Source organism: Haliotis cracherodii, unplaced genomic scaffold, assembly GCF_022045235.1.
Source record: "Haliotis cracherodii isolate W230 unplaced genomic scaffold, xgHalCrac1.p SCAF_5, whole genome shotgun sequence".
Lineage (NCBI taxonomy): Eukaryota > Metazoa > Mollusca > Gastropoda > Lepetellida > Haliotidae > Haliotis > Haliotis cracherodii.
In genome coordinates this window covers 56,042,821-56,055,611 of record NW_027266308.1, presented here as the reverse complement: position 1 = coordinate 56,055,611, position 12,791 = coordinate 56,042,821, and the positions used below count along the sequence as shown (strand labels likewise).

At 36.6% G+C, this 12,791-nt stretch overlaps 1 protein-coding gene across 2 annotated transcripts; it reads right to left on the bottom strand.

Annotated features, from left to right (window-relative positions):
* Window positions 1-9,935: 9,935 nt before the first annotated feature.
* On the bottom strand, window positions 9,936-12,740 carry LOC139442613 (ubiquitin-like FUBI-ribosomal protein eS30 fusion protein). 2 transcript variants are annotated; one of them, XM_071223468.1, is made up of 5 exons: window positions 12,694-12,740; window positions 11,478-11,564; window positions 10,988-11,126; window positions 10,423-10,478; window positions 9,936-10,130 (listed from the first exon to the last, which is right to left on the bottom strand). In XM_071223468.1, the coding sequence occupies exons 2-5, from the start codon at window positions 11,550-11,552 to the stop codon at window positions 10,005-10,007; spliced, it is 396 nt and encodes a 131-aa protein (XP_071079569.1). In that variant the 5' UTR covers window positions 11,553-11,564; window positions 12,694-12,740; the 3' UTR covers window positions 9,936-10,004. The 2 variants fall into 2 exon arrangements, with proteins under 2 accessions (XP_071079569.1, XP_071079570.1); XM_071223469.1 differs by lacking the exon at window positions 12,694-12,740 and adding an exon at window positions 12,549-12,640.
* Window positions 12,741-12,791: the final 51 nt, after the last annotated feature.

Sequence of the window (12,791 nt, the reverse complement as noted above, 5' to 3'; positions counted from 1 at the left end):
CCTATACCTGACACTCACTTTATCTCTCCAATACCTGTCTCTCCACCTTAAGACACCACAACCTTACACCCAGCATATGGTCCAATACCTGACACCCACCGTTTGAGGATTCATTTCCACCTAAATCAAACTCATTTAATAAATGGATTTATGTATAAATATATATTAACTATTTTTACATTTGAATATTATTTTATGTCTTCTTTATGCCCACTGTATTTGAATAAAACTGAATATGTTTTCCAGTTTAAGAAAAAAAAATTCAGTTAGAGAGGGAGAGAGAGATTGACAACTTTTCTATTTTAAAATGTCAATAATTATTACATGTTTGTGTTTGTTTGTTTTTGAGTATGTGATGCCTGGGTATTTTACAATTTGAAACCACAGGCTGATGCCATTGTATGAAACAAAATTTCCAAACATCAAATAACAGAGCGAGTGAGAGAGAGTTAATTTACCAAGTAATAGCAGGATATCCAAAGTTAAATCTACATTGGTCCTACACATTACACGAGACAGGTTCTTTACATTTGCAATCATATCAGGGGTGTTGTACAGGCTTGAAATAGGTCTTGACTTTAAGGTCCCGCTTGAATAGGCTTGATTTTTAGTGTCAACATTGAGAAGACTTGAGAATCACCAACATGGCTTGGAAACCTTGAATTTGTGCAAAATGACATAAACTTGTTGATAAAAGTATCAAAGCACACATAAATATGAACCCATAATGTTTTAAGTGAGATTTATCTCAGTGATAGAAGTGTGTGTCAAAAACAAAAAAGAATTTGTGACAATAAAATTTTTTGGGGGGTTGAAAATATATCTTGTTCGAAAATATCTGATGTTCATACTGTTTTTGAAAGTATGATATAATAGTATGGCATGCTGGATGTAATAAAATATTGACAAGACTAATAACCCAACTAAGAAAACCTTGTAAATGAAAAGTGTTCCATATCTATATGAACCTTGTATATGATTATTGGTACAAAATGATTGATCAATAATCAATCATCAGTTGTCGACGTCTTAATGAATATTGATTATGGTTTTTGATGTGATTCCAATAGTATTTATACAAGCAGTTAACATCCTTGACATTCTTAGAAATAAATGAGTTATTTGATCCACTAAATGGTACAATGGCCAAAATATGGAATTTGTACAGGAGCGACCACAACCCTGACTCATGTGTATATTGAATACATATCGTATATGCTAGTAGTGATGATTCTTTTACTGTACATTATGTTCAGACCCAGGCTTCCAACCTGCCAATATCTTGTTCAGCAATCAGAAAGGGAGAAACTTCTTTTTAACTCTAAATTAAAGCAGAGATATTTGGGAGGATCCATGTCTATTGTTACTCTGAGTACTTGATTCAGTCTTTAATACAATTCAGAGTCATAACCCTCAGAATCATGAATGTGTGGAAGATGAATGCAAAAAATAAAATAGTTTGATATATTTTTTGTCACTTGGCAGTCAGTGTTAAAAATTAAGACCAATCAATGTAACCTCACTTTAACAAATTATTGAAACTTGACCAATGGATGGACACTGAATCTCCCTACTTTGTTCACATTTAGATTGTTTATATTATATTTATTTATGAATTGTTAAAGTTATTTACATTTATATCAAATTCAATCTTTTGCATAGAGGAACATTAAGTCATTTTTGTCTGCTGATTTAATTAATATTTATTCATAAATGTCATTCACACAATCTTTTCATTATTTTTTTCATATAAATGTTTTGTTCCCTTGGGATTGTACTCATGTATACATACTACACATTCCACATGTTTAATGAATTTCATATTCCACAGAGAAAATTAAATGTTACATAGCAGCTTTAGTTTCATGATTGGAAGGAATGTACATTGTGCCTGCCTGGAAAATGGCAGTGTTGACATTTATCCTCATCAGGATGGCTGTTTAGTAGATCTTTAACTATGCAAAGAAAATTTGCAGTTGTATGTGAACTGTCGTAAATATTTTATCTTAATAACAACTTAATTACAATTAAAACTATTCAGTATTTGGCCCCAGACACCAACAAAATGTGTGACAAGTACGTGTCTTGCTAGAGGCCAGACATTGTCATCTACACGGAAACCAGATTGAAACTGTACATCCTTATGTTCTTTTTACAATTTCTGTTCAATATAACATTTCCTGGTGAAAACATTGACTTATCAACTCACTCGCTGCAACTGTGTCAACGCAGATGCACAGCATGATATTTCACAAAGGTAAACTTCAACTTGAGTGCATTCCTTAACATTAATGTTTTGAATTTCAAAATGAAGCATGCAGTGAAACCAGTTTTGCCCAGACACTGTTAGTCCTGAAAATCCACTCACACTCATGAATATCTTGATAGGAAGTTCAATATACCCAAAGGAACATTGTTCCAACTCCAGTTGGAATGGTACAATTTGGATTAACAAGGTTTCACTTTATGGCTGTTTTATGTAATGATGATGAATCTCTAGTTATATGTCCAGTGTATTGACAATATGTTATTCCCACAAGAAGTCATGCTATGTTGTCTCATTGCTTCATATGGTGCTGCCAAAGATGTTTTATCCATGTTTCATTGGTGGGTGTGTACTTTATTGAAAACACATTTCAGTCACACAGATACAATCAAAATAAACTTTGTTTTAGGAACTGTGTTGTGTGGTTTTTGAAACAATGGTAAACAACTACAGGTACTGTTAATAGTGGGTATTTATGTAAATGCAACCCATACGATTGATGGCTGAAAAGTTCTGATGCTGACTATGATGGACTGGATTGGTAAAGATGGTTGCATATTACTGGTGTAGAAGCAGTTCGCCTTGTGGTGGAAAAAGTCCTCAACAGAAGAAATGACATCATCACCTGCATGGTGCTGCTTGCCAGACAGTTCTTTCTTCATTTTGGGAAGAGGTGGAAAGGAGGATGTTCAATGAGTTCAAATTCACAGTCTCACATTGCAGCCATGGCGACAACAGAATTGTTCTTTGTCCTTGTGGAGCAACATACCTTTCAGTGCGTTTCCAGCATGTATAGCCTTGATATTCTAGACAGTTGCTGGAGCAGAGTAGCATAGTATTGGCAAACATGTGTGAACATTTGGGATATAGTCTACCAGTATGTTTCCTTATGAATCCCATAAAACCAAAGCTATAACATTGCCAGCTGATTGAACCAAAGATTCATTCATGGTTACAAATTACTCCACAAAATCAGCGGGGTCTGCTTCAAAACAATGTAAATTCTCACAAGAGATGATCAACATGGAACATTTTTTATCAGGAGTTGGAGAATCATATGATGTATTGTATCAAACATTTTCTTAGTTGTGACAGTTTTCTTGGGGCGGTCGGGTAGCCTAGTGGTTAAAGCGTTCGCTTGTCACACTGAAGACCTGGGTTTGATTCCCGACATGGGTACAATGTGTGAAGCCCATTTCTGGTGTCCTCTGCCTTGATATTGCTGGAATATTGCTAAAGGCAGCATAAAACCATACTCACTCACTTCTTGAACTCTGCTGCCAAGTTCCTAACAGTGGCAAAGGAAGGAGCATCATCAATAAAGTTGACACCAAGTCTGTGTATTTCAGAAATGTTAAGGCTGCACTTACAATACATGCTTAGTAGTTAAGCTCAGAAACTTTTCATCCACCCATCGTAATTTCCTTAGAAAAGCCTATTTTAAAAGAATTGTCATAAAGAGATGAATATTTTCATCAAAATAAATGATTAGAAAATGCCCCACCCATATACCAGGTGGTGCACAAAGACAAGCGGTGAAGTAGGATGAAGTAGCAAGGATGATGAGTAGGGAACCAGGAAGATTGACCCGTTGATGTACTCCGTGTTGATCTGTAATTAAATTAAGTGTATTACTATCAATGCTCACTATATATCCCAAAACAAACTATATCTACAATATTGTTGATACAATTAATGAATAAAATCCTCAATCCAATAATAAATTAGGGGGGAGTTTGGGGGTTGAGGTCGCATTCATAAGTCTTATTTTTGGCTAGGGGGGCCAGAAGTCGTATTCATTTGGAGACGCATTCATTTAAGATTTACAGTACATGTTTATCCTTTGAAGAACTTATGTGGAGTGACCACTGACCTTCTGGGGTGTCCAGTATACAACTGAACTGAGTACCCAAGCTGGGCATATAGACAGCAGGACTTGAGTGGGGAAAGGGCTTAGGCTACAGCATGCTCAGTAAAAGGGCTATGACTGATACATGTAGTGTAATGTTTAATACAATAAAATACGATGACTATAACTCTGAATGAAAAAGCATTTAATTGTGTACATGAATTATACGTAACATGTAAAAATTCAAGAAATATACCAAATCTGCCACACATGTGTCATTAATGTCGAAGTATACATTCATTGGGATTTGTCCGTAAGTTTAATTTATCAAGGAAATATCCCTATGAAATTGTCAGGTGTTTCACGTCAAAACGGAAGTGGTCGTGATTGGTTCATACGCAGACTGTCTCAAAGATCATGTTACAATAAGGTTGACGGTTTAAATTATATATCTTTATGAAATTCCAGTTACGTCCATGTCGGTTTCAATGGCAGTGCTCTTTCATTAGTGATAAAACAACTTCGTGGTAATTGACATGGTCCAGACAATCCGTCTCAATTTCGCACATCGTTAGTATTTCTTAATAAATAATGAGATGATACCCACTAACTAACACCGAAGAATAAGTACACGTAGTTTCAGTCGAAATCGTTAAAACGTTTCCATCACTGGCAAATTCAGTCAACAAACCTGTTTTAATCACTAGTAACTCGGGCGCCAAGTGATACAAGCATATAGCTTCGTTGTGAAATCAGGCAGACCGTTTATTTATACTATGGGTGTTGTGTGTTGTTAATGACTTAATTCTAATTTATAAAACTCCTTGAACGTGAATTAATTGGACAATTTTAACATTTTAATTTGAAAGCACAAGAAGTGTAGAGTATGCTATTTTTAATATGATGAAAATGATAACTTACGTAGGTGAAAGAATATAATATTTTAGTTTTTACAGTACAACTATAACTAATATCTAAATTAAGTGAAAGAGAAAATTAACTTAAATATGAATAAGACATAAATGTTCAATTTATATACTATTCGTGTGCTCAATAATCGAACAAATTTGTTTCACATTGACCACAAGAAAACATACATCCTTGTCTCACCTTATATTTCGCATTTGACTGCCTTACTTGGACCTTTGCTCAAAATATACTTGTATGGGTAATCCGTGAAATACAATTTTTCTTTCATATTTATTTATAAATCAAAGCAACTTTAAGATTCTATTCACACCTTGGTAAATATGTACATTAAAAAAAACATACGTGATAATGTATTTCAAGTAAAGTTTCCCATTTCATCCCATTCTACGAAAGGAAAAAAAAATTGAAATAGAGGATCACAGATAAATGTATATATTGGGAATCTATTGTCATGAAAGGAAAAACAGGTGGTATATTGAATGACGAAAGTAAAACTTGCAAAATCGCATACTCATTGCTGACACAACAGGTGATATATTAAATAAAACTTTAAGACTTGTGACAGAATATTATGCGATAATTCAGAGAACACTTTACATCAATAATTTGGAAGTCTATTCATTATTATCCATTTCATTTTCAAACCGGGGGCATAAAAAGGTACAATGGTCAGCATTTTAGAAGTCACGTTATTGTTTCCAGTAGTTGTTTTATGTTTGTACCGCGTGTATGATGGACAGAAACTGGGGTCCTTTGTGCATCGTAATCTTGCTAAAATATCATAAAAGTCGTATATATAACTAAAGTACTCACGGAAATGAAAGAAAACTGTTTTTCTTAATTTAAAAATCGACACAAAGTGTTACGTAGCTGTAAATACGAAATAACAACACAACTCGAAAAGTACTAGTCTGGATTTGCTAGTTTGATCTCAGTGAACAATACAAAATGTTCTTTACAGGAGGTAATTTGTCGGCACTTTCAACATTCAAAAATAAAACTAAGTCCAAATTGACATAGCAGAAACAGACTATAGGCATTTTGCACCTGTTCTCATCTGTCTTCAAGGTGTCATAGGTCACCTTGATCTACTTACACCTGGTTATGCCCTGTTTCACAATAGTCTGTTTTATTCACATTTTTACACACTTTTACGTGTAAAAAGGCATAAAAACATTTGATACGCTGTATTTGTGCCACGGCCCAATTAGTACTAATTTAGTTGTTTGAATATAAACATATTTTGAATATTAACTGCATTTATTTAAGATCTGAGGTCGAAAAAACAGTTTTTTTTCATTTCCGTGAGTACTTTTTTTTTTTTTTAGATTTAACGACCTAACGAAATCATGAAGTGTTTGGCATTTACAAAACACGAATTGCACTTATGAAACGAAAGCAGAACCAGTTGCCCAATGTTTCCCTTCTGACAGAAGACCACATTAGCATAGAGATGGTTTCGCTTTTAAGATTCGATTTGACAGCTTGTCCGCTATTCGGGCATTTCTTACTAAGTAAAAAAAAAAGAAGCAAGGACTACTGACTAAGGGCCCCACCCAAATTTGACTACGGACCTCCACAGTCAGGACACTCAGGAAAATCTGACAAATGTCCAAATTACCCTGTTGCCATTTGTTGGCAAGTATTAGCAGCTGCTAGTGCCAGTCACTTTTTGTTCTTGGACTTTAGTATGTACTTTGGCAGCCATATTGGATTTAAGGTTTTCCAAGTTCATTTTGGACATTTTAAGGGTTCATGTCTTAAATCTTAAATCATCCAAAATCATCTCTGCAACTTTCCAGTGGAACGCATCCAAACATTTTATAACTCTGGTCAAGACAAAACTAAAACACCAATTGTGTCCACCATTGAGGCAATGGAACAACAGCCAGTGAAAGAGAGAACCCTTCCTTCTGCCAGTCTATTAAAGTACCATGACCCCGTGAGCTCGATGGTTTTGTTTCTACTAAAGGCTGTTAAAGGCCAGAAACGGGTTTTACAGCTGAAATATACACGCAGCAATATTCCAGCTATATGAAAGTTGGAAGTCTGCAAATAATCGAGTCTGACCAGACAAGCCTCAGATGGACATCATGAGCATCTATCTACACAGCTGGGATGCGATGACATGCGTGAACCAAGTCAGCGAGTCTGACCACCGATCCCTTTAGTCCCCTCTTACAAGCATTGGTTACTGAATACCAATTCTAACCCAGATCTTCATTGGTTCCAGTATATGTAGACAAGATCTAATGGTCCTGAGACTTTGGGCCATAAATTCATTTAACACCACACAATTAACCTTATTGCTCCTCGGCAGGTCATCCAAAGACTGTAAAACTGTTCTGTGACTTCAGTTAACTGCATGTTTGTGAGGTTGGTTGGTTGTTTAACGCCGCACGCAGCAGTATTCTACCTATATGACGGCGGTCTGTAAATAATCGTGTCTGGACCAGACAATCCGGCGATTCACATCATGAGCATCGATCCACGCAATTGGGATACGATGACATGCATCAACCAAGTCAGCGAGCCTGACCACCCGATCCCGTTGGTCGGCTTTTACGACAAGCATAGTCGCCTTTTATGGCAAGCATGGGTTGCTGAAGACCTATTCTACCCCAGATCTTCACGGATCTGTTTGTGAGGGATGCCACCGGTGGGGCAGGATAAACAGATGCAAATGAGATCGTTAGAATTGTAAATAGATTTCTAATAATTATGTAAAGGGTTGTGTTGCCTAATTTTCTATCTATTTTGTCTGAAATTATTTTTTACTAGAATTATCACGCAGATGTCACATAAAAGTACTCAAATTAAAATATGTGAGAAAACCCCGACGTTCACTGCCTTTCCATTGGCGATAGTTAAGCAAAGCCTTGGTAGTATCTTTTTTGAAAGTCTATAAATGTAAACACATAATTTGTGTTGCCAAGTAACAGTGCCATAATAACCAATCAATGTCTTCTATGGTAGGCATGGTTTTTTTTCCAAAACTTGATTTGATTTATTAAAAACGGAATTATCAGATATGCTGGTTGTGCTTGAGCGATGGGACCTTTTGGATTAATTTCTATAAGAGCGAACATGTTCTAAATCAGGAAGTGGTACACTTCAATGTGCCCCTTGGAGGCCTACAGTAACGATTTCAGCAATACTTTGTTTGGTTTTGATAACCCTTTGTTGAAAGTGAAATTTTCAAATAGAGCGATGAAACTGTTTCAGAAAGCGTACATCTGAGTGGCTCAAGGAACACATCTGCCGTTTAGACTGGGCAGTCTATGTTTGCTCACTGTCCACCTGATGCAGTCTCCAATAGAGGGTTTGCCACATCTTCACACTGAAGAGGTATCGTATGGGAGTAAAAGATTGATGTTATACATATTGCAGTCAGTATGGTATTACTCACAGAGCTCCAGATAAGCTGCATATCTGCGTGAAATACGCATCAGAAATGCAGAAATACGCAGTAAAATATAATCCAAGCGTATCAAATACGCAACAAACATTACAGATACGCTACAAAAATAAAATTTGTGCGCATCATCAAAATATTGTGAAGTAACCCTGCATATTCGACTAGCAAATCAGCAACCTATTTTGAAATTATAAACGGGCATTCCGTCAACCATGCCAAACTCCACGATGACAGTCACATCATGATCATTTGCCATCACACTTTCGTGTGGAAGTATCGTGGTATTTTTGAGTCCTATAAAGCTCTCAAACCCACACGACACCAGTTTGCAGGGACTAGATGAATAGTGTTTTTAAATATTTAACTTAAATACCCACATGTGTAAAACTAGTGGGTAACAGAAATTTGAGTACGCAGATAGAATTACTGATACCCAATGATTTTAAAATGCATGGGTAAAATACCCACAACACCAAAAGCTTATCTGGAGCTCTGGGCTCATCTTTTAGCAATGTGTATGGGCCCTGTATTGTTTCATAATCTGTCAAATGTGAGCAAGTATTGTTTTAAACTCGTTTTAGCAATATTCCAGCAATATCACGGATGGGTACACCAGAAATGTGAGGACTGGTAATGGTAATAAATAAGAAGACATTCATTTTGTGTTTGATTTCTTTGAAAAGTATAGGCACCAGTCCTTATGAGCCTGATAAATTTGCAAAGTTTCAATGAGAAATAATTTTTTGCCTTAGAAAACAAAAGATAAAAGCTTTAAAAAATTGAAAACATCAATACAACTTAATGACAAAACTATCAGTCTAGTGTTACAACAGTGTCTTTATTCTTATCAGGATATGCTGTGATTTCCCAACTGTACACTTTAATCCTGCACCAGACAAATGGTGCCATTTCGAGTCATAGATCTATGATGTCAAGTGATGTGTTCATGGGCGTCGGTTTACGCAACATAACATAATGTTCGTTTGTGCATCGAACCAGCCTAATATCTCTTGGATATGAGTAATTCTTAACTTGTATGGTGTTTCGCGTTTCTTTTGCAGGTGAGTATATATATCCTTCTCAATTGCAAATATCACCCTTGTATCCACAGGTTTCTGAGAAACTCTCCACTCCCCTTCTTTAGGAGGAAGGGTGCGTGTGTCCTGTGCAAAAGACAAAACAAGGCCAATAACTCTGTAAAACATGTAACTTCAACGATGGTTTTCAAACTCTTATCAACATATTTATCTATTAATGATGTATGCAAATGTCATCCTTGCATTCGTAGCAGTTTCTGTGAAGCCTTGTCATCACAGAAGTTAGACAGACGGCGCCCACACCTATATCCACCAACCAAATTTGTGGTTTGCGAATTTTGGAGATAACACAGATCATCTGAGATGAGAGAAAAAGCCCCTTAGACCACCAGCCAACTATATCCATGGAAATAATGCATAATAAAACAACATGAGTGCCCTTGTCACATTTATTTTCCTCTGTGTAGGAATAGAGACTTTTTATACATAGGAAATGTACATAATCTAAGAGCGAGCGTTGGGTCCCTTCCTCCTGCCGAAGGTGGCAACAACATTGACAAAGCGTCGGTTGTACTGCATTCTCCTCTTTGCACGGCCTGTCTTGGACTTCTTCTTTTCCTGCTTCTCAACCTGCAAAAAAACATGGGCATGAGTGGAGTCTCGTTGCAGTGTCAATCAGATTTCAGAGCCAGTATTCTACAGCTTTTTCATGGCGTCTTCAGATCAGTCCAAACATTGATTACTTAATATGTTTAAGCAGGCATGGCACTATCACCGTTTTGCAAACATCTTAGACCAGATACAACATCCAGATGAAAGCATTTCAAGCATGCAAGTTTTACGAATAGCAAGCAGTCATGATAAGGACATGCATGCATGTTCAGCATGTTCAGCTTACTGGATGTTATCATTGATAACTCACCTTGGGGGTCTGTCCACGGACTTTGCCAGCACGAGCCAGGGAACCGTGAACCTTACCTGGAGAAAGACAATCATTGTTAGACCAGTAGGTACAAGACAAATGTTTGGGATAGACACCTATCGTCTTGGCTGAATATAAAGATCACCACACGCTGAGCATGCATCATTATTGTTCCTATCAGAAAACAATACCTTGCATGATATCAAAATAAATACCAGTAACTGTTAGCTCAATAACACCGTAGACTTGTTGGAACCTTTCATCCAATAAAATTGGGTCCTCAAAAAGAGGTTATCATATCACCTACTTGAGCATGTCATTTACTGGAATTTTAGAATTGATATATTGACTAAGAAGTATCATGATATTTCAATAAATAACAAGATTCATATGTATGTGTATAGAAAAAATTACTCATAACTTAAATAGACTGATTCATAAAATGTTTATCAGGCAGTGAATTATAAATTCAGTGTCAATATTCACAATTTTGTATTGATACAACATTGATATAAAAAGTTATTGAGACACCAATACCACTATATGTATTCGAATAAATCCCTACCTCCAAGCATGCGGACCTCTACATCAAGAGTGGTCAGGTTGTTCAAGCCAGACAACAGCTCGGCATCTTCAAGGGGACGACCAGCAGAGAGCACCACGAGGTCAGTGGCAGAGAAACCCTCCTTCTCGTTGATTAGGGTCTGGGGGTAAAAACATTATTCTTCCACAATATCAATATGGCTTCCTCAATACAGGAGTGAGTGAGTAGAGTTTAACGCTTTGAACTGCATTTCAGTAATATCACAATGTGTAAGCATTAATGTGACTGGTTCTCAATAGACCTTGACAACAGTGATGTGAGGACAGGGATCACATGGGGACAAATCTGGGATTCAAACCCAAAACCACCAGATCCTGACACTTCTTAGGGATGGAACCATGCACTGTTAAATAGTAGTACCTTAGACCACAAGGTTAAGTTTGCAGTTTAAGTTGCAATGGAGGTAATTATAACTGAAATGTGGACATAAGCTACATGGTTATTAAATTACCTTGACATCCTGAACAGTCTCGGTTCCAGACACCTCAAGGGTGTGGGTCAATGAGCAGCGCACAAAGATTTGCATCTTCAGGAAATTCTGAAATTGAAGACGTGGTGGTGTTATTTTAGATTGGACCACACAATGCTTATGCTGTAGTAAAAACATTTTGGGTTACAAGAAGTAAAAAAACAAACCACCATGGGCATTTTGTCCAAAATATGGCATATAGTTTTTGTATCTGTTGTATAGTATTAGTTGAAACGGTTGAACCATTTACCAACCATTCTAACTGGAATAGTGAAAATATACAAGGACACTGACTAAATAGCCCTTTGGATACCTTTGAGATCAGACAAATTGACTGAGTCTAGTAGTCTACAGCGGTAGAAACTAATAGATTCAGTCCACTAGGCCTTATAATGATAACATATAGCAGCGCTCTTAAAAATGGCAAATTTCTAATAGTCCTTATGATACCTTAACTATTAGGCAGTTTCGTAAGGACTACAGGACTAGTGCCAATTTCTAACACTGAGTCTATTCCCTAACACTGATGCGATTCAAGTTGAGCTGTCATTTCGACAGTACAATTATGTGCAAATAAGTCCATAATAGGTACACTATATAATGTTTTACCAAATAACCACTTTTTCTGAGAACGATCTGGATTCATAACATTCTGAAATGTCAACATGTAATTCTTACCAGTTACAGTTGTCATGGGTGGATATACAACGTACCAGTTATCATGCCCTATGCGTAATATCAACGGTTTTAGATCGTTCATATGTACTCAACGAAAACCTTGCACTGACGAAAAACAGATCTGACTACTAGCCTATAACATCACACGGATAGTGTGATATGTGGAAATGTCTTGTGGCGCCTTCGATATTCCCCGTTCATAACGCAGCATCTCTCACTTCAAAAACACAAATTAAGAACATTCTGCGTTACCTGTCTGTATTGGTGGCTACCAGTTTGCGCTTCGTGCGTATCACAACAGTTCTGACATACTACTGATCGTCAATTTCCCAAATTATGAAGATGTAGTCAATTTATAACGCTTACTATACTTACACGTGCTTGTGTAATGCCAAGATGGCTGAAAAGACCGGAAGTTGCCGAAACAGTTGTCGTATCACAACAGTTCTGACATACTACTGATCGTCAATTTCCCATATTATGAATATAATAGTCAATTTATAACGCTTACTATACTTACACGTGCTTGTGAAATGACAAGATGGCTGAAAAGACCGGAAGTTGGCAAAACAGTTGTAGTCTGGGATTAAAGTGCACATGATTTGATGACGTAGTATG

Bases quoted from the DNA above. Each gene is read 5' to 3' on its own strand.
- LOC139442613 (XM_071223468.1), bottom strand. From the start codon at position 11,552: ATGCAAATCTTTGTGCGCTGCTCATTGACCCACACCCTTGAGGTGTCT. The intron at 10,479-10,987 runs GTAGGGATTTAT...GTCTTTCTCCAG, and splicing joins AGAGGTCCGCATGCTTGGAG to GTAAGGTTCACGGTTCCCTG. The intron at 10,131-10,422 runs GTGAGTTATCAA...GTTTTTTTGCAG, and splicing joins TCCGTGGACAGACCCCCAAG to GTTGAGAAGCAGGAAAAGAA.